Source organism: Panulirus ornatus, chromosome 48 (genome assembly GCF_036320965.1).
Source record: "Panulirus ornatus isolate Po-2019 chromosome 48, ASM3632096v1, whole genome shotgun sequence".
NCBI lineage: Eukaryota > Metazoa > Arthropoda > Malacostraca > Decapoda > Palinuridae > Panulirus > Panulirus ornatus.
Window position 1 is genome coordinate 23619103 of NC_092271.1, and position 26930 is coordinate 23646032.

At 36.9% G+C, this 26930-nt stretch overlaps 1 protein-coding gene across 1 annotated transcript in view; it reads right to left on the reverse strand.

Annotated features, from left to right (window-relative positions):
- Nucleotides 1-1928: 1928 nt before the first annotated feature.
- The window catches only part of LOC139763994 (uncharacterized), a 42087-nt gene continuing 17085 nt past the window's right edge, over nucleotides 1929-26930 (reverse strand). Inside the window, exons 10-24 of the mRNA XM_071690467.1 lie at nucleotides 25454-25625; nucleotides 23535-23715; nucleotides 22438-22652; nucleotides 22151-22266; nucleotides 19058-19617; nucleotides 17189-17344; nucleotides 16038-16175; nucleotides 13831-14498; nucleotides 13201-13217; nucleotides 12737-12944; nucleotides 10987-11107; nucleotides 10178-10298; nucleotides 8949-9139; nucleotides 7934-8080; nucleotides 1929-7347 (exon numbers count right to left, since the gene is read on the reverse strand). Of these exons, the coding sequence (XP_071546568.1) occupies nucleotides 7189-7347; nucleotides 7934-8080; nucleotides 8949-9139; nucleotides 10178-10298; nucleotides 10987-11107; nucleotides 12737-12944; nucleotides 13201-13217; nucleotides 13831-14498; nucleotides 16038-16175; nucleotides 17189-17344; nucleotides 19058-19617; nucleotides 22151-22266; nucleotides 22438-22652; nucleotides 23535-23715; nucleotides 25454-25625 (3170 nt within the window). The 3' untranslated portion in view covers nucleotides 1929-7188. The remainder of the gene's footprint in view (nucleotides 7348-7933; nucleotides 8081-8948; nucleotides 9140-10177; nucleotides 10299-10986; nucleotides 11108-12736; nucleotides 12945-13200; nucleotides 13218-13830; nucleotides 14499-16037; nucleotides 16176-17188; nucleotides 17345-19057; nucleotides 19618-22150; nucleotides 22267-22437; nucleotides 22653-23534; nucleotides 23716-25453; nucleotides 25626-26930) is intronic.

The following is a 26930-nucleotide window of genomic DNA, read 5'->3' on the forward strand; positions in this document are numbered from 1 at the left end:
GCTCAATGCAGGAACATCTATGCTTAGGACAGAGCTCTGTTAGCAATGTCCAGGAAACATCTGTATCATAATCAGAACCAAAAAAAATGATACCTGGGGCTGACTGTGATCAGGGAACAGCCAACAATGTCTGGGAGCTATCTCTCTGGTGATAAAACCCAAAGAATGAGACATCTGTTGGTTGGATTAAAATCTTCCAGTGAGAGTGGAGCCATTTTTCCTTTTTTTCTTCAAAAGTCTTGCAAATGATTGTTCATTTTTTCTTATTTATTGCTCCATACCAGATTGTGTATTTATCAATAAGAATCACAATAAACTTTGGATCTGACCAAAAGAGTCATTATTTGTTTTGACTGTCTAATGACAGAGAGCATCTTTCTTCGGTCATGCGAGTTGAATTCGAAGTTTTTGGTATGGAAGACTTACCACACGAGACTACAAAGGTGACACCATGAGACAGATGGTTGGGCTGTGAGCCTCTTTGTGCAGGGTCTTGAAATGTCAAAACTCATGGAGAAAACTATATTACTTAAGTTAAAAAAAAATTCAAATTACCTTTTAGGTACTGGTATACTCATATGCATGGGCTTCCTCCCCTCTCTGTAAAGGGGGCTAGAGCACAGATAGGAAACTGTCAGTCGGGATATTTAGAATTACAAGTTCCCCAGTTCTTTATTCTGCTTAAACTCTGTCACAAACTACAATGTTTTGGTTTAGAAATGCCTTATAAATTTTGGTGGCTATGGCAGCAACTACCATTCTATTCCATCATTTAGCTTCCCAGTTGAACCTTCTTTTCCCCCTTTTAAATCCCCACTAAAAAATACTAGTCCTACACTTTTTTTTTAAAGTTTTTAAAGATTAATACCATCCAAGTGCAGAGTACTCATGGATATGTGTATGCTCATTCACAACATGCAATTTGAACACTTGTTTAAATAGTGAATTCTGCTTTAGTGTCCAAACTTTCGGGATACCCTGTATATGAACCAGCTCGGTAAACTGGGATAGAGATGAAAAAATAGGAAACTGTGTGTGTGTGTGCATAATTACCTATTTGTGTTGTAGGGGGTGGGAGTTCTGTACTTCAGGAAGCCTCATCTCCATCATCCTTAATATGCGTGTGTTTGTGTAATTGTTTGCACTGTATAGAAGGAGGGAGTTAACTTGTATGACCCCTTGCTTTTGAACTTTTATCACGCAACTTTTTAAACTTCCACATTCTGTGACCATTGTTTCGTAATTCAGTTCATTCCTTCCTCCACTGTTCTTATACCATAGAAATACTTCTTTATATCTTCCTAGCAAGTTGCTTGCCTGATATGTTATGTCCTCAGGTTCTTCTGTCCTACCAACTTTCCAAAAACAAGTCACTGTTTACATCATCAAGGAGGGGTGTGGTGATGAGTAGAATATAGCAAAGCTATATTGGTGGATACAGTGTGGGTGAGATGTGGTGTTGTATAGCAAGGATGTAGTTGATGGGTATGTAGCAGGAGTGTAATGGTTTATAGCTGGAGTGTGGTGTTGTGACAAAGGTGTGGTGACTGGTAAGGGTGTGTTGGTGTATCAGAGGTGTGATGGTTTGTGGTTGGGTGTAGTGGATGGCTGTGTGGCAAAAATGTGATGAGTGGCAAGGGTAAGGAGGTGTGCGGCAGGGATGTAGTGAATGGCTGTGTATGACTGGAAGAAGTGATGTGTAGGCTAGAATGTGGTGTGTGGGGGTGGGTGTTGTGGCTTGGATGTTGTGGTGTGTTGTGTGTGGCGGGGGCTTAGTGGCATATGGCTTGGGTGTGTTGGTACATAGCAGGGGTTTGGTGGTGTGGCAGGGATATGGTGGTGGATATGGTATACTGCTACCCTGACCATTAGATTCTTACTTACAAGTAAACATTATAACACATGAAAGGTAATAATGACAACAAATAACATGGCAACATTTTATTTGGGTGCAGCTACATCACGGAAAAGATACATTAAAAAATAATCTAACCTGGGAGTATATATTAAGTGCACTGTAAAAGTTTCATACAGACACTGTAAAAATTTTGTATTATGATACTTTGTTGCTGTCTCCCGTGTTAGCAAAGTAGCGCAAGGAAACAGACAAAAGAATAGTTCAATCCACCCACATACACATGTATATACATAAATGCCCACACATGCATATATACATACCTATACATTTCAGTATATACATACATATGCATACACAGACATATACATATATACTCGTGTATATATGGGAAGTTATATGGGAGGGTATTGATTGAGAGGGTCAAGGCATGTACATAGCATCAGATTGGGGAGGAGCAGTGTGGTTTCATAGGTGGTAGAGGATGTGTGGATCAGGCGTTTGCTTTGAAGAATGTATTTGAGAAAAACTTAGAAAAGCAGATAGATTTGTCTGTAGCATTTATGGATCTGGAGAAGGTATATGATAGAGTTGATAGAGATGCTCTGTGGAAGGTATTAAATAGTATATGGTGTGGGAGGTAAGTTCCTAGAAGCAGTGAAAAGCTTTTATCGAGGATGTAAGGCATGTGTACGAGTAGGAAGAGAGGAAAGTGATTGGTTCCCAGTGAATGTCAGTTTGCGGCAGGGGTGCGTGATGTCTCCACGGTTGTTTAATTTGTTTATGGATGGGATTGTTAGGGAAGTGAATACAAGAGTTTTGGAGAGGGGCAAGTGTGCACTCTGTTGTTTGCTGATGATACAGTGCTGATGGCTGATTCGGATGAGAAACTGCAGAAGTTGGTGACAGTTTGGTAGAGTGAGTGTGGACGAATGTAGTCTTTGTTGTCCTTTCCTAGCGCTACTTCACGTGGGGGGAGGGGGGTGTCATTTCATGTGTGGCGGGGTGGCGGCGGGAATGGATGAAGGCAGCATATATAAATATGTGCATGTGTATATATGTATATGTCTGTGTATGTATACATTGAAATGTATAGGTATGTATAAGTGCATGTGTGGGCGTTTATGTATATAAATGTGTATGTGGGTGCGTTGGGCCATTCTTTCGTCTGTTTCCTTGCGCTACCTCATTAACGCGGGAGACAGCAACAAAGTATAATAAATAAATAACATTTTCATACATGCTGCCTTCATCCATTCCCACATCCACCCCGCCACACCAGAAATGGCACCCCCTTCCCCCTGCGTGCACGAGGTAGCGCTAGGAAAAGACAACAAAGGCCACATTTGTTCACACTTGGTCTCTTGCTGTCATGTGTAATGCACCGAAACCACAGCTCCCTTTCCACATCCAGGCCCCACAAAATTTTCCATGGTTTACCCTAGATGCTTCACATGCTCTGGTTCAAAAAGTCTTAAAAATATTAAGCCAGTTTACAACTAAATTTCTCATTTTATACATATAAAATTTTAATGACATTACACTGTTAATATACTATAAAATCATTCATTTGGTGAGGGAGGGAAATTGTCAAAATAAAGTTTTATTCTTTAATCATAATGCAAAATTTTTACCATATTAAGTATAGAAATGTGCAGTCCTTTTTCCTCTAGATTTTTCCATTGGGCCAAAATTTAGTCATATCAATTTTCCCATTTGGGCCATAGTCTCCCTATATGACACCAAACATTAAATGGGAATGATACATTAGATCAACTTGAACTTCATCACAGTACTCTTCCTGTATCTTCTATATAAAGAAGCAGAATATCCTATTCTTTACTTGCTACGTTCAGCTAGAACTCCTAGAGCACTGACACACATCAAATACATCAAGTGAAATAACCCTACAAGCAGGATGAGCCATTTGAAGTTATTAATGGTTTCTTATATACTTATTATACTCTAAAGTATAATCTTTGGTTTGAAAAAAGTCTTATTAATATCCCAGGATTGTACATCTTATGTCAACATTCAGTTTTGAGCATCACATCAAGAGGGTATGAAAAAAAAACATTATCTTAAAAAATGTTCTACTCTAGTAGTACAAGTAGCATAACTCTAGTCGTACAAGTAGCATAACCTGTCACTCTATTAATCATCATTAACTTTGCATCTGATCCTTTGATGTAGAATGTCCATACAGTCCTGTAGTGCCTTGTCCTTAACAGGCCACTGACATAAGGAACTTTAATGCAGTGTTTGCAGAGGCTCCTACCTAATGTTCCTACTGACTACTATTACTTAATGCTCTTGCCAAATGTTCCTACTTACTACTTCTACCTAATGCTCCTGCTTAAATGTTCTTTCCAACTACTTACATTTACTGCTCCTATCATTTTGCCAAAAGGCATGGCTAGCACATAGTGCTTACTGCAGGAAAATCTAGAGTTACAGAGAATAAGCTATGTGAGTTGTGTTATGTGTGATGGAAAGATTGTATGTTTGTGGTCAGAGTGCCAGTAGTCCACGTGTGGGTGAGGCAGAAAGAAAAGACAGCTATTTGGGTAAAAGGAGTGAAACTTGAAGTACTGGCTCACTACGTCACTAACCCTCCCACCACTCAGGTAGGTAGTACTGGTAATAATTTACCTCCCTGGTCATTGGCTGCCTACCAGCCTACAACTACTAATGCATATCCTTAACCCATTTACTTCCAACAGCATTAAATGAAGCCTCTACACTGGAAGCCAGAGGAAATCAGGTACCAAATGATTACTATTTCAGAACATCTGCTGCTGACCATAACCGACAGAATTTGTGAGAATATCATCCATGGGGATACTGGAGAAAGAATACTTCCCACATATTCCCTGCATGTCGTAGAAGGTGACTAAAAGGGGAGGTGGGGGACTGGAAATCCTCCCCTCTCGTGTTTTGTTTTTTTTTCCAAAAGAAGGAACAGAGAAGGGGGCCAGGTGAGGATATTCCCTCTAAGGCCCAGTCCTCTGTTCTTAATGCTACCTCACTAATGTGGGAAATGGCGAATAGTATGAAAGAAAAAGAAAGAAAGATCAAAATAGTATTTTCCCCATATGTGCTGATATACTCACGAATATTATCTAATGTCAACAAATAATTGGGTTTGTAACTTAAACTGTGTGAAGACTTATCTTGCATGCTTCTTTACTTTCCTTTTTTTTTCATGATTACTATTTCCCAAGTTAGTGAGGTAACATTCAAATCCTCAAACAGCTTCAGGGACAAAAAATATATGAAACATTTTTAAAGTCTGTCAATGTGAAAGAAGCTAGGTATGTCTAAAGAATTTGCTTTAAGGGAAGAATAAAGGGTAGTTATTACTCAATTGATTTTAATAACAATAACAACAGACACACAATAATTGCACACTAAATTTTGTGTAAATTAACTGAAAACTTTCCAGCTTGTAATATTTCAATAAAACAAGATTTAAAGGTCCACTTGAAATACATAAAGAATAAACTTTATTGGAAAATTTACAAATAGCTCCAATAAATCTTGCTCCAATAAATCTGAAATATACCCTTATTCAGTTCTAAAGTTAAAATATAAATTTTCAAAAAAAATAATAAAAAGATCAATATAAAAATTCTAATACCTGCAGAAACAGTACCAATACATGATTCCCTAAATGTCTGATGAAAAAAAAATTTAGAAAATACCAAAAGTGCAATTCATTTAAAGTGATATTTCATACCAAACTGCCTTTGATGCCATAGTGAGGCAGTGTCAAGTATGAATGACCCTGGAATTGTGCAGTCCCAGGCAGTCATGTATAAAGTAACGCAATCCAAAAAAAATGACTTGGTTTATATACACTCGGTTCTAACTCAAATGAGTTCTTATATATATATTTTTTTAAACTATTCGCCATTTCCCGCATTAGCGAGGTAGCGTTAAGAACAGAGGAATGGGCCTTTGAGGGAATATCCTTACCTGGCCCCGTTCTCTGTTCCTTTTGGAAAATTAAAAAAAAATAATGAGAAGGGAGGATTTCCAGCCCCCCGCTCCCTCCCCTTTTAGTCGCCTTCTACGACACGCAGGGAATACGTGGGAAGTATTCTTTCTCCCCTATCCCCAGGGATAATATATATATATATATATATATATATATATATATATATATATATATCTTTTCTTTCTTTTAAACTATTCGCCATTTCCCGCGTTAGCGAGGTAGCGCTAAGAACAGAGGACTGGGCCTTTTTTTGGAATATCCTCAACTGGCCCCCTCTGTTCCTTCTTTTGGAAAATTAAAAAAAAAAAAAAAAAAAACGAGAGGGGAGGATTTCCAGCCCCCCGCTCCCTCCCCTTTTAGTCGCCTTCTACGACACGCAGGGAATACGTGGGAAGTATTCTTAATCCCCTATCCCCAGGGATAATATATATATATATATATATATATATATATAATATGGTTTTTGTAACATTTTGTTACAATAAATTAACATTCATTAATGAAAAATTTTTTAAAATATCATTCACCATAAATCATCAAATACTGACTGACACTGTTAGCAGTGTGAGTGGCAACACAACATGGTGCATAGGTGACATATGATGGGTGGCACCCTGCTTGTCCTGTTTCTTTATCTCTAATATGTACACGAATCAGTCAAACTCTCTCCAGCCTTCATGTTATTCTTCAGATCATAAGTGATAATCATAAAAGTGAATAGTATTTAGCCTCATACAGCACAAAATCCATCTCAACAATAAATGATTTCTTTCACTCTTAGTTGCTGGGACTGATGTCTATTGAGTTGACAAATGTTTTCACAATTATAAATATTAGTCACTTATCAAATAAATACACTACCCACAGTATGTGGTATCTCAAAATAATAAAGAAAATATGGTCTATATAAAGATATTTTCCATGCACAAGTGTGTGGTGATGGTACATTTAATTCAGGTTAACCTCTAAGCAAGCATTTGAAACTGAGCGTATTGAACAATGGATGTCACTGAGCAACACATTTAAATGAGATCTGATTACAAGATTAAAAAACTACATCAGGATTCCTGGACGATAATGCCATGTGACAGGTACTTTTGTGACATTTCTGTGTATAAACTTTAATTTCTTCATTTTTCACAGTATTTTTTCAAAAAAAAAATCAGTGATTATACTTGCTGTAAATATCCACATCTATGCCAATTTCAGATACTATCCATTAATATATGCACACAATTGTATGTTCAAAGACTTGTGAAACATATATATGTTGGTCCACAGAAGAAAGAAGTGCAAATTCTGCACATAGGTAGGCTAAAAAGACAGTGGGAAGTTATAAAGTAGACATTGCCAAACGAGTTGCTGCTGTTGTGTCCAACTTCATGATACGAACTTTAGTTCGGGGAAGGTGACGTTTCACTATAGCTTCTAGAGTTTGTAGCACCCACATGTTAGTTTTAGCCTCTTCATTACTTGTGAAATTTGTGTACATCTGAAATAATTAAATAATATAAGTTAAATAGCCAGTATGGATTTTAAATATGTGGACGATATATAACACCTTTATTTGAGTTTTTATGATAAACAATGTTATATATCTGAAAGCCATTCATTTTCTGCTAGCATTTACTTTTGCAATAATTTAGTTCTGTAACAAAACAGTAAGACTAAAAACAGCCTCAACATTACAAAGTACAAAGATTATGGAACTGGTTAGTAACAGCTAACTGCAAGGCCCTTTTATTGCAGAGTGATCAGTTCAAACAATGTTAATAAAATCACACCAACAGTTGCAACTGGTTGTGAATTTAAATTCCATAATGTAATATATTCCATAATGTCAAAGGCTCATGTCACCACAACAACCTGTCTCCAGATAAGCTTTGACTAAGATGGTATTCTACAATAGATGTAGAGAAATTAATCAATTCAAATACACATATGTTGCAGAAAGATATGCAGACACCTATATCTGAAGTACTCTGAAATAAAGAAATTACAAAGTTCCAAACAACCAAATATTTCCTACTTATGGGCATTTAGGCAAACATTTAATTAGGACGCAAACATTTACATACCTTTGCCTTTGATGGACACATCTCAATGTGATCAACCTCATTGATAGTATGAATATCCTGAAATCGCATGGCCCACACAAGCATGTCCAAGTTACGCAAGGCTTCTGGTACTGCCAACATATTTCCATTCTGCGAGCTAATGCTCCCCTAATTACAAAAAAGTAATGTTATCCAAGTTATGACTCTGGCTGTAGAAAAAATTTACTCATGAAATAATAATTATTATTATTATAATGTATCCCTAGAGCTCCTTTCAAGAGTATCCTGCAGCCTCGAGTTTTTTCTGTGTCTTAGCATAGTACTCGTGCTGATACCAGCTCCCTTCCCCAAATCAATGATATCATTAATATTTGAAAGACTGGTCCACAACGGAATCAACCAAAATGTCCCATCCTCACCCAGCAAGAGTTACAGAATTAAAAACTCCACTACTACACTGCATACAAACTTTCCTAAACACATTTTAGATTGTTTCAATCAACCATAAACCTCATCCTGCACACTGCTGATGGTAACAGACATCGCCAAAGCATTCAACACTGTTCTCGACATATCCTCACTCAAAATCTGACTAGAGATGGTTGGAAAACTTTAAAGCCACTTATCAGGCCATTCACCCATAATGGCTTCACTTTCTAAATTCTACTCTGAACTCCCAAGAAGGCATTTCTCTCCCTAAACCTCTCTAACTTCTTCATATGTGACCTCCCTCCACCCCCTGCAAACTACAGAGTAAAAGTCTTCATATGCAAATTACCTCTTTAATACATCAAAGCACCCTGAAAGAACATGAAAAACAAACAGGCAGCACTATTCATGCAATAAGAATCCTATTTACTTTCCCAAACAAATCTACCATCAGACTCTTAACCAGCCAGACATTAATCCATTCAACACAACTTCATCTAGCTAAAATACAGATCCTGAGAATAATGCCACAAAGCTGCCATGCAAGTTACAGTTGTTTTAAAAGGACGAATAAATAACATTAAAGTTATACAGCAAAAGAGCATACCTCCTCTGAGGGTACTGGCAGCACAAACAGTCGCTCAAGATGAACCAACTTCCTTAATGCCTGACCTAGCCTGGGTCCTAAGGTGAAGCTGAAGAGGCACAAACGACGTAGTTTGTAAAGCCGACTTATGGCATCAAAAATGGCATTGTCATTAACAGAACCTCCATCTTCAAGCCAAAGTGCCTTCAAATCTGTTATAAAATGGAAAGGGGTTGAGGAAAATGAATATGGAGGAACAGAGTGGGGGCATTTATGACAAAATATAACAAAAGTAAATATAAATTAACTTACCTTTCATTGCACTGTGCCACTACTGTGATATACAGCAGTACAATGTGCCATGCCACTATCAGAAGTCTAAACTTTGATGATTTCATTTAAATTCCTGGTTGATGTATTACAGGTACCCCTAAATCAACAAAAGAAAGTCTGACCAAATCATCATTTCAGGAAGTGTGATGTGCTGAGCCTCAACTGTAAACAATTTTACAGTAAAAGAAGCCCTTTTACCGTTTCTGTTTTGAATGGATATGTTTATTTTTTTCACTTGTGTAAATACTGTCCTGTTTGTATAATCAATATGTAAAAACATAAATAATGGACATACATTACAGAAAATACATAAAATATTAAAAAAAAGTACGGGATGTGTGAAATCATGCCATGCAAAAAAAAATTGTAACGTGTTTCACAGCATGTACAACAAAATCACACCTAGACAAAACATTATATGCTCCCATAAGTACTGAGGATCCATGCTGCCTCTAGGGCCTGCCCTTCAGCTATTTAATACCCTATCACACCAATGTGGAGGAAAGTATACTACTTTTTTGAAGTATATTGTTCAATAACATATAGCATGATATACACAGAGACATTGTATAATGGATTTTACATGGAAATTATCTTTCCAGAAAGAATGCACAATGAAAGGGTTAAATAGCATGAATACAGAAAACCAGTGAGCACAGATCAATATTCATCCACACAAATTTATGCATACCCAGGATATGAATTCTCATTAAAAATGTCTTGAAAGAGATTAGGGTTTCCATAAATATGTACCACTCCTCTTCTGCCCCCATTGCTTCATTTACTGTCACCCTAAGCTAAATGAAAATACATTAGTTTATCAGCATCATTTGCTTTCACCCACTTGGTACAAGCAAAGTAACAAGTGCATTCCATTCCAAGGAGCATGATATGAATAAAGTGATATTTAAACTGACTTGTCATGCTGCCAATGTTACTCCAAGTATGTGGGGTAAAGTTGCTGACTGGACCAACATGGAGAGAAGTGAGATTAGTGCCTAGATATGGCCAAGAAGGTCCTGACAATCCTCTCATCACCTGAAAGAAGTAGAAACTCTTTTATCATCACTTTCTAGATGCTTACTGAAACATTTAATTTTGTGCATCAAGAAAGAAAATACTCAAACACAATTTTGGTAAACCATTACCAAAGTCAAGCCCTGAGCTATTTTCCTTTCATGACATTATACATCAGAGCAGGAGTGGATGTGTATGTGAACATGTGGATGTCATCTGTTTATTCTTGGGAATCTTGTGTGTTACTGGATTTCCCTCAGTGAGGATGTAGTGGATGGACAGATAACAGGAGTCTTATCAAGACCTAATTCCAAAGAGCCCATCACTTCCCAGCTCCCCCATACATTGGCTTCCATAATGCCCCAGAATCCTGATCGGTTTGGGTAGTCTAAACAGAATGGCTACAAACTGACACACGTAGTCTGCTAGAACAACTATGCAATTCTTGAACCTTTGTGTTTTGGGAACTATGTGTTCTGTTGACTGATGCTATTTGTTCAGAAGCCCTATGGAAGAGCCTGCTTTACCCTTAGCTGAAAGTCACCTGAAAAGGTTACTGACTAAAAGAGCATACATCCTCAGTTTGTTGTAAGACTCAAAAAATATTCAGTTATGCACTACTGTGTCCTGAAATTATTCTACTTAACCCAAAAATGCACAATGGTGCCACTTTTCCTTACCAAGCACACACGACTCATACAGTACTTACCAAAAGCTGAAGTTGCTGGAGTTTGATAAAGTTGAAATTGGTAGTAAGGCAGAACCCATGAGAGGATCCAATTCGAAGTTCCTCCAGGTCTGGGACCTCCATTAGGTAAGCTGGATCAAATCTGTAACAGTAAGACCCAAGCTAAGCAACAATAAGGAAAACCTGTTGACACTTATTGAATACAGAGATCACTGTAACTCAATTATTTGAGTTAGCCCACACCTATACCTAAAGTCTATCCAAAACACATACTGAGAATGCCGCTGACAATAGTGCTAATACAACTAGCTACATAAGTTCTAATTTTGTGAAGTCAAACTAAAATCTGAGTTCCCTTTTAAACTTGGTCTATCAAGGTCTATCAACAGTTTTTATATGTCATCAATAAGTTCAGCTAATTTCTTAATTACCATTTTCTAATAAGTACTTCCTAGGAGCTGGCAAATGATCAGGGAGATGAGAGACCCACTTTCTTTGGGAATGTAAGGTAATATCTCATTCTAATCTCTGATTAACCCACCTTTCCCTATGGAGAACACCACCATGCATGGAGCAACTGCCCAACACTGTCTGCTCTTTAAGAAGACTTGTTATCATTAGCCCAAATCATACCTAAAAAAAACAAAACCCATTCTCCACTATGCGCTTATCTCTGCCTCACCTATCATTCTAGTGTCTTCACTTCATCAGGCCCTTCTCTCAGGAAAATGTTTGCAAACTTTTTTATACTTCATCATGTGTTGGGGAACATTTAACTATATTGTTCCCTCCATTTTCCTGTATATATGAAGATTCAAGCCCTCTTAGAGCTCTTCCTTCTTAATTCTTGCCTGTTATGCATCTTGATGCAAAATCCTCTGCAGGTATTTCATTTAGTGTTTTTTCACCTCAGAGTGACATATTTAAAGCATTTTCTTAATTTCAGTTCTCTTTTTTCATAGAGGGTGCTGAAGTCAGGTGCACTCTTATCTAATTGCAGGTATTATTCTGTTGCAAGGTCTTGCATTGGTTAAAATTACAACTTATTAGGAAACATTTGCTTAACAGTCCTTTTGTTAAATCTGGAATATAAAGAAAATACGCATGGCCCCTAAACAAAAATGACATGCATATTCATGGATGCATTACAGTATGCCTTCACTTTTCTAACACACCCTTCCCTCATGTGCATTTTTGAGCTGAGCATGGGATGACAGCCTTCTTCCTACTGAACAAAATGAATGAGACAGTAGTTCAAAGCAAGATGATCCTAACCTTAAGGACAAAAGGTGGATTAACCCAAGATTGGTACAAATGATCTTGCCATTCCCAGAGACCAGGGCTCCTTCTGATCTCCCTTATACTCTGGTGCCCTATTGTCATGATAAGGAAGAGCTTTGAACAAGTTCAAAACTCATTTGAGAAAGATGATAAAACATTTGGGGCATTAAAAAAAATGGGGTATCTGGATATCCTCCTTGAATGCAAGGAACTGAAAGCAGAAAAGCAAACATTAGCAAAACTTATTACCTTCATAAGATACCTTTCAAATGCAGTTTAACTTGCATACAACTAAATAATGTAGAAACATAGTCTTACATAGTACAACACATATTAGGCAATAGCAATCTGAGACTTCATAAAATAAGCAATGCAGCATAACAAAGCTACCATATGATCAAAAGGAGAGAATCAAAACTATGTAGAAATACAAGGAAACTCTACCATGAAAAAATAATGGGAGATGCAACACCAGAAAAGAAAAACCTACCGTGCAACTCCTTCAGTCATGCGAAGTTCTGTAGCACTAACTGATGTAAGGTGCCTACAGCTTGTAAGCAGCATCTGCAACATCTCGCCCTCACATGATGGTAAGGTCACACCCCTCAAGCAGCTCACAGAACCTAATGCACTGAAGATACCTTTCCAAATTTCTTTCTCTGTTTTCTTCATTCCTGAAAAAGAAAAATATTTCCTTTCTTTTTAAATCAAATAATGTCAAATCAAAATGATGAAATTCTCTGATCTATAACTGTAGAGTACTTGATTATATAAAAGGTAACACCAATATGCATATATACCTATTGATCTGTTCATTCTATTTCATATTTACATGCACTGTCTTTGTCCCTTTCCTTACATCCAAAAAAAGCAATGCTCTAATTAAGTAAAATACAAAACCATAACAGGTAATATGTGCAAGATCTATACTTAAAAATCAATAGTAATTTGCACCAAGAAAAACAAGTGAACTGTAATACAAAAAACATAAACTACAGAAAGTACACAAGATGAAATGAGAAGTACAGAGAAGACTTAAGTAACATAGCTTCAACATTGAATCAATTTTCAGTGCAAAGTACAGAGTGCCTCCATGAGTGAAAGAGGCTACCAATTCTATTACAAGCTGAAGTATCATCTGAAATTCATTCTAGGTCATGTATCACAGTATCTTCCAGCTAGAGTAGTTAGTGTACCATTAATTATATTTTATACAAAGACAGAAGCTTCTTTCTTGGAATTGCAAGTACATTATCTATCAATCTTCTCTCACAGACAACTGATAAAAGCATACCAAACATTTTAACTGTAGGTCTGGGTTTAAAATAGTTTCTGACTTTAAACACTTATAGAGGAAATACATTTGATAACCTCTTTTCATTAACAAAATCAACTTTTAACATCTTGCAGGGAAACCTATTTATAAAGAGAACCACAAACACATTTGAGTCCTGAAAATAACAGCAGAAGTACAAAGGATGCTGAATGTATACAATACTGTACTAATTATGAATGGTACTGGAGATAAATGATACATACTTCATTATAAGATACTGTTGACTGCTCAACTACAAATTGCTTTACCACTTCTTACTTGTTTCTTTAGGGGAATCCTCTGCTTTGCTAGACTGTCTCCTTATTTTCTCTTTACTTCTGGTAACTGTGCCTTCTACATCATCACAATCCATATAAGAATCTGCCTGTCCTGCTTCTTCAGTGTTCTGCAATTTTTGTAACACAGTTCCTTCACATATTTCACTTTCAATTTTTTTAGATGTTTTCTGGGTAAAACTATCTTGAATTTCAGACACCTCCATATCCTCTCCTTTATCACCAGTTTCAGTCATGTCAACGTCAGAACTACCATGAATTGTTCTATCATCCTGAGTATCCTTTTTGTCAAACACATTTGTTCCATCTTCATTCTTTTCTTTGTATTCTTGATTTGACTGTTTTATGTTGCTATTCTGAGGTACCTCAGAATTTCTTGCAATTTCTTCACTGGACTTTTGGCTTGCTGAACCTTTGCCATATTGTTTGTCTTCAGTATTTTCATCTTTAATAACCCTTTCTTGCATTTTCCTGTCACTTTCTGAAGGATGCACTTTTTCTGATGACTCAATATCCATAATAGATGGGGAACCTTTCTTGGGTGTGGTATGATTAGGGGAAGAACACAAACTAGCTTCTCTTAACCTTGCTGATTTTTCTCCTGAAGGAACGCTGAGGTCTTCCTTATTTTCTTGGTTCTTCTGTACAAAAAGTTAAAAGTGAAATTAGAAAAAAATCACAAAGGAATAAGTGAAAAATGTTAAACAAAGTTTTGCCCCAGGGCTAATTACCTTCAGCATTAAAGGAATGATTCAGTAAATTTCTTATCTATATCAATGTAACAGCATTTCAGATTTATTCTTCCATACCTGATACAATATTAACGTGTCAGACTTAAGCGTAAAAACAAATATATAATGGGTCTATCAGGATAAATGCAGTTTAGTAAACATTACAAAAAAAAATCACTAATCTCACAAGCTATATTTCAAGTCTAAATGGGGTGAGCTGAGGGTACTTGCTGTTTTGCTAGCAAGTCTTGTTCAGAAATCATTTAGGCCTGTAAATGACAGAGTGAAACCCCTAAAATTATAGCACAAAGTTATCTAAGCCCACCAAATGTGATCATCCGCCCATACATGACAATTTATACAAGTAATAATTCCCCATAGCTCATACCTAGATGGCAGCAATCAACTCCAGGTCTCTCTAATAGGATAAATCAATATAAATCGATACAATTCTAATGTTGCAATGGAGTTTGAAAAGTAATGCACATCTTCAGCTCATCCTCAGACAAAGTTTCAAAGATCAAAGCTAATTTTCTAGGCCCACCAGAGAGGTATGGGAACCTGTTCTCACAATCAAATGTTAAATCGATCCAAATATAGGGTGAAAACCACACACTCCTTTCTTGCAAGGTTACACAGCCTCTCTGTCATAATAATAATAAAAATAAGCTTCTGCTTAAGAAATTCACTGGTAGAAGCAGTATGTTGGAAATTATGTTAAAGGAGACCTGGTAAAACATTAGAAACTTTAAACGAGAAGCACCATGTCTCAACAAAACAGCCTCAAGGCAAACCTTATAAGTTCCTTTAAAAAATTTTGTATTGTCAGGAAAGAAGTAGATGAAATAAAGAAGAATTGGAACTTCAAGGTACATGAGGCATACAACAGGCATGTTGGTGAAAGAGCACAGCCTCCTCATCAAGCAGAAGAGTGAGTAAAAGTTACAGATGGGGATGCAAAGAAGGCTGGGTGGGAGGATTTTGCATGAAGTACTCTTCTATTAAGTACGCTGACAAAGAATTAATGGAATTGTATAATGTAGAACAAATAATATGTAAAGAGAAAATAATTTAGAACAAATAATATGTAAAGAGAAAATAAAAAAAAATTGAAAAAATAGAAATGTCATTCTCATGCATGAATAAAGGCAAAAAATTGAGATTGGGAAATTCAGTCTATGATAACATAAGAATAAGACATAAAATATCAAGGAAGAGATATTGCGTCTTTTACATGAAGAACTACTCCATTTAAGAAATGGCTCTTATCATGAAGCAGCAAGGCAACTTATTGCATCTCTATTTTGTGACATCATCTTCAAAACCAGGGTGAGATATAACTCTACTATGATCTCAGATATGAACCTGAGGCCCATAAAAATAAAATCATAATCATATAAAAACAATCCTAAATATGTCTTCATCCTTTCTAAGCATGTTGCACCTTACCTCAATGTTATTTCTGCTTAGCTTCTCTCTGAATACCATTTTTCTCAAGTCAATATAACTTGTACTACGCTTCTCCAAGAATCTAGCAAACTCATTCCAATCACATACACAAACATTTCTGAGTCGAACAGTTTCCCACTGCAAAACAAAAACAAAAATGTTGTTATACAGGATATAACATTTATAAATTGTAAACAGATATACCATATAATAATTGATAAGGTCAAACAAAAACTTACTTGTAGAAATGCTTACATGAATTTTTTTTAGATAATTTCTATACATAAAATTTTCACCTAAATCAGTGTTCAAAAGGATCAATTCATATTTCTGTATTTTCAATTGCATCTTAAGTGTCTTCTCCCACTATTTGGCAAGTCCTCCTCTGGATAGAACAGTCTCAGCACTTTTCCACCTATGCATCCAAAAAAAGACACCTTGTTTACACATACATTCCTAACTCTTTCCTTAAACAATACCTCTGATTTTAATTCACATTCAACACTTTTCTTTCTTTCTAGATACATTTTTACTTCAAATTTAGCAACCACTAAAATGCTCCTTTTCTACATTACTTTCAAATTTCTTTTCTCTCTCTTGGCCTTATTTGTTCTTTGTTCTTCCCATTATAGGAACGAATGTCTAAAGCAGAATATGAAGAAAATTATCTGTTTTTAAGAAAGCAATTCATCTATGACCAAGAGACCACTGTGAGCCACAACCTGCTCACAGCGATGATGTATAGAGTATGAACTAAGTAGTCACGCAAGTGCTTATGCACATCCCTTGTAACAAATATTCAGTAAGAGAAAACTGACAATTGGACAACGTAATCATGCACTCAAGCCAATGCTTTTACACATTACCATCCATATGCAATGTTGATGTTCTTTTCATCCAAATTTCTATAATTCAGTGCAATTAAATGTTCCTTCCATCTCTCATATTGCCAATTTTCAGCATACATTTCTGAACTTATCCATTTGATTTCAAAACATTTATTTTCAGTGATCAGCAACTGCTCTTGTATATCAGTTTCTGTCTTGACACTTGCAAGATGTTGCTGGCTTTGACAAACAAATACATCATTAACTGTACTTACAACATGGGTCACACAGATGACTAAAGACAGATTTTCAACAAAGACTTACCAAAGAAGGTCTGTATGCTAAATCTCGCCATAGAAGACATACTCGTGATGCCATGAGCAAATCCTTCACAGACAAGTACTTAAAAATGCGCAGAAGTATTCGGTAGCTCTGACTTAAATCACGAAGGAAATCTTGACCTTTTGATTTCATAACATCCTGACAACAGAAGAAATTGGATAATAATAGCTGTACAGAATGTTAACTGATAAATGATAAGCTGCATGTATAGATTTTAAAAAATATTCTGCCTGTGTAAACTAATTGTAAACAGAATTTGAAAATGAACCTGGAAAAAAAATCTTTCTATTTTTCTATCAACCATCTACTGTCTATCTATCTACATCCATGACACCCATTCCCAACTGGAACTCCCTTAAGTGGGTGGCCATGGCAAAAGGTCTCCATCTCCATGACTAGTGAACCCCATTGTCATTTCTTAGCCTTGTGTGCCTCATCTTTAACAGGCAGTTTGCAGAGGTTCCTATTACTATTCCTACTGACTTCTACTACCTAACTACTGTTGACATAAAATGTCCTTATCAAGTCTCTGGGTGACTATCTGTGTTAGTGATCATTTGACAAGAAGCTTAATACAGAAGCTGATACCTGTAATGAATTCACATTTTTCAGTATCAACTATATTTTTCACCCCAGCAGCTGTTCCTTAACATAATATGGAAAAACATACATATGTTGCAACTCTCATACGCAATTGTCTGGTGTCTAGAATAGTCTGATTGTGCCAGTTTTTGGGAGTTTAGTATCAGTTAAGAGTGGGAATATCTCAGGTTTCAGATCAGACATCCTGAGTTTTGCCAAATTCAGCAAACCGATTTTAAAATATTGTATGTTTAAAGGACATCCAAGCAATAGATAATGCAAGTGATTGAAATGTGGAGTTTGAACTGTATGGGATGAAGCAATCATGGAAGTTAAATAGCCTAGTTGATGAAAGGTTTAGAAAAGTGCAGAGCATAAAGGACCACTGCTATTAAATCAAAGGGATCATTAGAAAAAATTGCCCTACACTATCTTTTCATAACACCTTCCACAGGCCATCTCTATCAACCTTCTCATATGACTTATCTAGATCCACATATGCCACATACAAATTCTTTTGTTTTTATAAGTATTTCTCACAAACATTCTTCAAAGCAAACACCTGATTCACATATCCTCCACCACTACTGAAACTGCATTGTTCTTCCCTAATTTGAAGCTTTGTGAATGCCATCAACCTCTTGATAACCACTTTCCCATGTAACCTACCATGTACATTCAAGAAACTTACATCTCTGTCATTTGAAGATTCACTTCTGTCCCACTTACCTGTATACAATGGCATTATACAGCAATTCTGCCAGTCCTTCAACACCTCACCATGAGCCATACACCAATTGAAAATCCTAAAAAACTAATCAACAGCACAATCACATCCTTTCCTAAATAATTCAACTGTAATCCCATCCACTGTGGCCACCTTGCCACACTTCATCTTACATAAAGCCTACACCACCACCTCTCATTTCACAAATCTACTTGCCAAGACTCTCACTTCACATAAATCCTTGACTCAAACACCCCATATCTGTCACTCTTTCATCAAACACATTCAAAATCCTTCAAAATACATACTACACTTGTTCATCACATTTCTGTCTGATGTCACTTATCCACATGACCACTTTCTAACACAAGGTGATCTTTGATATCTGAATGAGTAATGTACTGTGACAAGAAGAAAATTCTTCATGTGTCATTCAGACTAATACAGATTCTTTCAAATGTAAAATAAAGTTTACAGAAATAATATATTCAACTGTAAAAGCTAAAGTATTTTCAGTAAGCAAGATATTGTGATAACCTTACTTTTGGAGTTATTTGCTGCTTTTCCTGTGCCTGCTGCATCATGGGCGTTGCCTGCTGGATCATGGCAGCAACTTGCTGCTGATATAAAGAAGCAGGGACAGACAGCATGACAGGGGATACAAGCTGCTGCTGCTGTGTTTGTGTTGAGCCAGACAACATGAGAGAAGTAGGAGTCTGCTGCTGTTGCTGTATGCTCCCAGACAGCATAACTGGTGTGGGAAGCTGCTGTTGCTGTTGCTGCTGCTGCATGGAACCAGGGAATACAAATGGTGGTGGTGTATTCTGCTGCTGCTGCTGCTGCTGAGGTGACGATCCAGACATCATGAACGGCACCTGTCCACCAACAAGACTGTTGGGGAGCAATATCCCTCTGGGCATTCCTAAATGAGTCCCACTGTGAACTGGAGGCATCTCACCACTGCTCCCTGGACGTACAAGGAGGAACCGTGGGGCATTAGATCCTTGTGCCTGTACCTGAAGCAGATGGTTCCCACCCAAACTTGGATAAACTCCTCCCGCAATACCAGCACTGCTGCTCATCACAGTGGTTGGACCAGATCCTATCAATGGCACAAATCAGAACCAAAATATCACTCATAAACAGTAATCAAAAGAGCTTTTGCAATGGCAACCAAATGCAAAGTTACTCAGCTGTTTTAACCAACTGTATATGGGGGAGATACCCAAGAAAAAACTCATTTTCAATCAACACTCATCTTCATAACATTCCTACATGATTCAGCATGGACAAGCACCATACATGCAACCTGAATTTTGTTAAGCTACTAACAGTGCCTAACAATATCTTGACCAGTCATGGCTTTATAACAAAACAACATGTTATGTGCCCAGGGATATTAATCTCTACATGAAGGGCAAGGAGGTTTAAATAAGTAAGACTAAAGTAAAAAAAACTACCTTTAACTCATCTGTCTGTGGGTAAAATGCATGAATGCTTATCTAAGAATGCTTATCTAAGGATTCTATGAGGTCTTGCTTCATACTAACATAATTGAAGTCTCAAAAACATCTTACAACTACCCATCAACCATTATATGAAAAGCCCAAGGGTTAGCCCTATTAGAAATACATAATAGGGTCAACATGATAAATCTCATCACTCCCAACCCACAGGATTTCTTTTTAATTGAGTGGTCCAAAAATTACTTAGATAAAAAGCCCTTGGCAGGAGGTACATCACCAATATATTTTGTGAATGCAGTAAATTACTTTTATGCACCACTAAATGTACCATACCTTACAGAAAGCTTTACAGACTAGCAGCCCCATTTCCTAACATTACTGTACATACGTATATGTTGTGTTTAACCTTATATATGCCCATAGGTGTTATATTTTGAGAATGCAGTAAATTACTTTTATGCACCACTAAATGTACCATACCTTACAGAAAGCTTTACAGACTAGCAGCCCCATTTCCTAACATTACTGTACATACATATATGTTGTGTTTAACCTTATAAATGCCCATAAGTATTACTGGATCCTGCTTTCTATATGTTATACCACGAGTGAAAAGGCACCGTTGATAAAGATGGATCATTAAAAGTAGTCATCAAAGAACTTTTCTGCACACTCACTGTATAAAACTACCATCATTCCCCATAATGTATTTAGTGTTTTTTTTCCATCTAACCTTTTACAGTGAAGTATCAACCATTCTCTCAAAATCTGAATATGAAAATGAGTTAAATGTAAAGTTATTAAATACAATGAGAAGGTTTTGCAGGAAGGGCAAAGCATGTGTGCAAACTGAAAGGAAGGAGATTGAGTGGTTCAAGTGAAGGTAAATCTGCATTAAGGATATGTGATACCACGATGGTTCTTTAATCTGCTTATGGATGATGTAAATGCATGGGTATGGGGATGGGGTGGCTTGGAAATTGAATCAGTTGCTGTTCGTAAATGACATGACCCTGGTGGCAGATTCCAGAGAGAAACTCTAAAAGCTGGTGGAAAAATCTGGGAGAGTGTGTGAAAGAAATAAACTGAAAGTAAATGTGAAAAAAGTAAGATGAGGTGCATCAGGGGTATGAGACAAGATGGTCTATATAAGTATGAAAAGAAAGAACTTGGAGGAAGAGGAGTGATTTAGGTACATGGAAGTGGGTGCTTAAGTGAGTCACAGGGTGGTGAGGAAGCTTTTGACCAAGAGCATCAACTCTTTACATACGTAATTCTTTAAAAATTTTCCTACCCTCATGTCCCAGACATGCACAGTAGGTTTTGGTTAAGAGGTTTAAGGAATGAGGTCAGTGTTTTTAGGATAAAGATGTTTATGGTTGCTTGTACAGTAGCCCTGACATAGTTGTATGGATTTGAGGCTTGGAATCTAAATGTAAAGAAGGGAAGAAATTGTTTGTTTTGGAAATGGAATGCATGGGGACATGTGGTATGAGGAGGGTTGACTAAGTGAGGATTGACACTGTACTTACTTACATGCACTTCTAACAAGATTTAGCCAAAAGGCAGGGTTAGCATGAAGCTCTCACCACAGGAAAATCTAGATATGAAGAATTAGGCATGTGTGCTTTGTAACGTTAAGTGCTATGTGTAAGATGAAGAGATTGTATGTTTGTGGATTGAGAGAGCTGACCAAGGTATGCTGATGTTGTTTTAGAATATGAAAAGGATAGGAGACACAAAGAAAGACTGACTAAGATCAAAGTGTCATTAGTGAAAGGAATAAGGGGCAGGAGAGGACCAAGAAAGAGATGCAAGGATGAAGTGAAGGAAGCTTGTATTATCAGGGCCTAAAGATACTGGAGGATGAAAGGTATTCATAGGATAGAATGAACTGGATCAAAGTGGTATATCTGGGGAGACATACTGCCAGTGGGATATATCAGGGCATGTGAAACAAAGTAAACTGTGGAGAAGTCTATGTGGCCTTTTTATGGATTGCAGGTCACTAATTTCAGCGCATCATACATGAGAGATTGAGAGTGATTGTGTGCATATGAGGCCACAGTTTGTTTGTTAATGGTGCTACCTCACCAAGAAGGAAGGGGCAATTAATTTTAAAAAAATTGGAAAAGTAAAATTTTAGCATACTACTCTCTAACTTCTCACCTAGTTGTGCAGACTGACTATGAGTTACTACTGTCGAAGCTTCAGCAGCTTTAGATATGGTTACTATAGTTTGCACTTTTGGTCCACTTAATGTCATGGCTGCTGCATCCAATTGACTGTGAAAAAAGAAATAATTATATCTCCATCTTTCTAGGTGCAAAATATGCACAAAGCTATACTATTTTACCACACAAACAAGTTCAACCAGAAAAAAATCATACAGCATTTTCACCTTTTAAGAGCTATTTTGCTATCACAATCTCACATCCAAAATGTGAATCACGTACCTTTTATAATCTGGTGGAGGTGAGCTTGGGGGTGTGAGGAGTGGTTCCGGTTGAAGGGTAACTCGTGCATAATTTGACACTGATTTAGCTTTATGTAGTTTTTCAACCTCATTTTCTGAGTCTTCAGACGAAGGGTCATAAGCCAGAGGTTCATATGGTTTTGGTGGCTCCCATTTCTTCGCTCCAACATTTTCCTTGTTCTCACGATAACAATTCTATGGAGAAACAAATCATCTATAAATAGCATCAACTCTAGTAGCTGTACATGATAAAAGAAGCAAACAATTCATGAATATAAAATCGACAGAAAACTAGTAGTTGCCCATGAAAAATAGATGTACATTATTCATCACTGATTCTGATGACTTCAAAATAGTGTTACAGCAAATGAGTTGGTAAAAAAATCACTGAAAGTGTCTAGTTTGATCAGTTCATAAAAGAATTTCAGTCTACTAGAAACAATGCAAAACTTTGCCATGAAGCACATTTCAAATGGATTTGTTTTCTATGATATGCAATCAAAACAAAAAATTTATAAAAGCTTGGGACAATCTAAGAAGGTCTGAGGAACCCAGTAAATTGTCCAGAGAAGCATTTCTTTAAAAAAAAAATACATTCAGCCAGTAGACTTCTGTATTTACTGTTTGGTTAACAAAATAGTTCTAAGTTCAAGTGGTAGTAAGCAAAACCAAAAGAGGAGGAAACATTAGTCAACACTAAGCTTTCAAAATTCTTCCTGGTTGGCACATATGTTTACTGCTCCAATTTAAGTACTGGGGATAGGGGAGAAAGAATACTTCCCACATATTCCCTGCGTGTCGTAGAAGGCGACTAAAAGGGGAGGGAGCAGGTGGCTGGAAATCCTCCCCTCTCGTTTTTTTTTTAATTTTGCAAAAGAGGGAACAGAGAATGGGGTCAGGTGAGGATATTCCCTCTAAGGCCCAGTTCTCTGTTCTTAACACTACCTCGCTAATGCGGGAAATGGCAAATAGTATGAAAAAAAAAAAATTAAACATAACACCCAGTTTACCTCCTTGTAGCAAGATGGCGAGCAAAACTAATTTTTTGCAACAAACGTACAAGAAAATACCACTTACAGGACAGAGAAACTTTGCAGCTCCAGCTTGAACGACATTAACTGTGGAAGGTGGCATGTAGGTACACTCTGGATGAAAGAGGCATAAGCATTTGACACACTGTAGGCATGGTACCATCCCACCACCTAGAGGGCAATGCCCAGTGCAGTGGAAAGTTCGCTGACGAGCCTCACCAGACAACCTGAAGGGATTGATTAATCTGGGTTGATTTCATGTTTACATACTTCTGAGTATTATCATTATCTATGTAAATCATATATATCTCTTCCCACGCTATAAGGTGAAATGCAGAATTTTCTAATGTAATCCAACAACTTTAAATTCAAAGACCTAGCAGTAAAGATAAAAAGATCTTACATAACAATTCTTGATTTGAATAATAATTAGTAAAGCAGCTGTCACTTCCACTTAGAAATATGAATAAATGAAAGCCATGACTACCTCTGCAAAGACACACACAAAGAAAGTACAATAATAAAGGCAGAAAAAAAGACTCTAAAAGACAGCAATAAAAGGATAAAACAGAAAACAGAAATGAGAGAAATTTTGAAGGCCATTATTTTAGAATATGTGGCAGATCACCAAAGGGAAGTTACTATGTGAACAGACATAAACAAAAGAATCATCAATGAAAGAAAGAAAACAATGCCTTTACTTCTCTAAAGATAGGACCTCCATGGTAAACCACAACCAACTGATCTACTGCAACTAAAACTACTCATAACCTACTAAACCTTGGTAAGTTAACCAGCCTGTCAATGAGCACCATGTACCAAAACATGGACATCCCTGGGCTGACTCAAGCTGAGTTACGAGCTACTGGCTGGCAAGGCCAGTCACAGATATAGTGCTTTACAATTAACTGAAGTTGGTGTCCATTCATCTATCAACTAGAAGGATAAACAGCTGGGTGACCCAAGTGTTGTCTGCCTGCACCAGGGATTGAACCCAGGCCAGGAAGTTAGTAGTCAGCTCTGCCACCCACAACTGCATACAGAAGCCTTACAGTGAAGCTACCATAATGTTAAAAATATCATCACAGCAATAAATACACTATATCAAGACTATGAATTACATAATAAAGACAAAAATATAAATTTTGTACATCACAAAATCTAAATAAATAATATCTTTTTAATTATCATCATTATTATATACAACCCCATGACCCCTTTCATGAGGCTCCTACAGCCTTGAGGTTGCACCTCATGCCGAAGCATGGGAATGATGGACAACTCTGAAGTAAGAAGGTCCTCAATGAGACTGCTCCCTTTTACATCCACAAATGGTCATGCTGCCTCGACAAAGATGATTTGGCATAGCTATATGAAGGCAAAGTCCAGTAACATCTTTTTTCACAAAAAGTATTCAAATGTATATCTTTACTAATAAGTTCACAAATCCATTAATTACAAAAAGTTTATGCCATTCTAAGCATGAGCATAATCTGCAGGTGAGATACTAACTACTTTATGAGACAAAAATCTTGAATCACCTATGCATGTTGTATATGCAACACTTGGTCTAATATATAAATTTGAGCAAAAAGCATAAACATGTATATCTTTATCAATAAAGGTACAAATCCATTAATTACAAAACGTTTATGCCATTCTAAACATGAGCATAATCTGCTGGTTAGATACTATCTAGTTTATGAGACAAAAATCTTGAATCATCTATATGCAACACTTGGTCTCACATATACATTTGTCTGTTTTTCATCTTGTTTATCTCTGTATCACACCTCAAAGATGATGCCTAATAAGTCTAAACTTGGTATCAAAACTGTCTTGAAGATATCACAGCAGTACAATGCTTTCAAAGACTGAAGAAATTTACAAATACAGTTGTAGTACATAAAAAGTTAATCTAAAGTCTGAATTGGGGATATACTAAATTCAAAATTATATACTTACATTGGTGTTAGAATTCTGGGGGAAACAGTTGGTTCATGACATATTTTTGTTGTGTACACAATGTGGTTCTTTGGAGTTTTATTAGTAGTCACATCTGACTTCACAGGTGCTGGCTGAACTGGTTTTTCACTAATACTACTGCTTACAGTTATTGGGCTTTCCAGTGTTATTGCTGCAGATTAAGAAATAGAGAAAAATAAGTGGTTACAAGAGTTATCAACAAAATGATTCATACAATAGCCATACCAATACACCCATTTCTTTTTGAAATGTTCTGAGCATACCTAAAAGGTCACTGACTATTCAATATCTTACATACATTGCCATAACATCAAAAATTCTGTTCAAGTATATCTTCATGAGGAAGGCAGCTCATTTGGTACACATTTTCATAAACCAATAGTTCTTGGAGAAGATGGGTCTACATCAAAAATGTACTATGTCATCATGGTTATCAAAACTTCTTTCTTTCATACCATTCGCCATTTCCCTCGTTAGCGAGGTAGCGTTAAGAATAGAGGACTGGGCCTTTAAGGGAATATCCTCACCTGGCCCCCTTCTCTGTTCCTTCTTTTGGAAAATTAAAAAAAAAATGAGAGGGGAGGATTTCCAGCCCCCCGCTCCCTTCCCTTTTAGTCGCCTTCTACGACATGCAGGGAATACGTGGGAAGTATTCTTTCTCCCCTATCCCCAGGGATAAGTGCAGAGGGATGTGAATACAAGGGTCTGAGTGAAGGGCAGATCTATGGCATAATGGAGATGAAAGCAAGGGAGGTGAAAAAGTTACTGTTTGAAAATGATGTGGCTCAAAAGGCAAAATCTGGGGAAAACTCCAGATTATGGTTTAGGAGGTGCATAAAAGGGAGCTGAAAGTGAATGTGAACAAAAGAAGCGGCACTGTAGTTTACCAGTTATGGAGACTATCTTGCCGTGGCCAGCCCCTTGAAGGTATTCCCAAAAGGAATGGGCATCAAAGATAATGACAGACAGACAGATAACAAAAGTAAGGTAATAAGACAATGATGTGATGCTGATTATGTAAAGGTTTCCTGGACACTGGAGAATATGGTTATTCCAGGGATGAAGTAAGGTGGTCTGAATTGAACACACAAAAACAAGACATTTAGAAATCCTCCCCTCCCGTTTACAATTTTCCAAAAGAAGGAACGGAGAGGTGGGCCAAGTGTGAATATACCCTCTAAAACTCACTCCTCCATTCTTAACGCTACCTAACGTAGGATAAGTCGAAATTGTATGAAAAAAAAAACACTAAATCTAAAGTTCTGGCACACAAAATACACTTGCATAAACTGGATGTAACATGGAATATTTATCTAAAAATCCATTTTTAGGTCTACAGGAGAGTGTTAAGGTTTGAAGTGCACAAGAATCTTTTTCGTCCATTATCTGGCCATATCATGCATCTTGCATCCGAGTTCAGCAAGGCTTCCCCTTCACACCTCATAACGGTAATTCA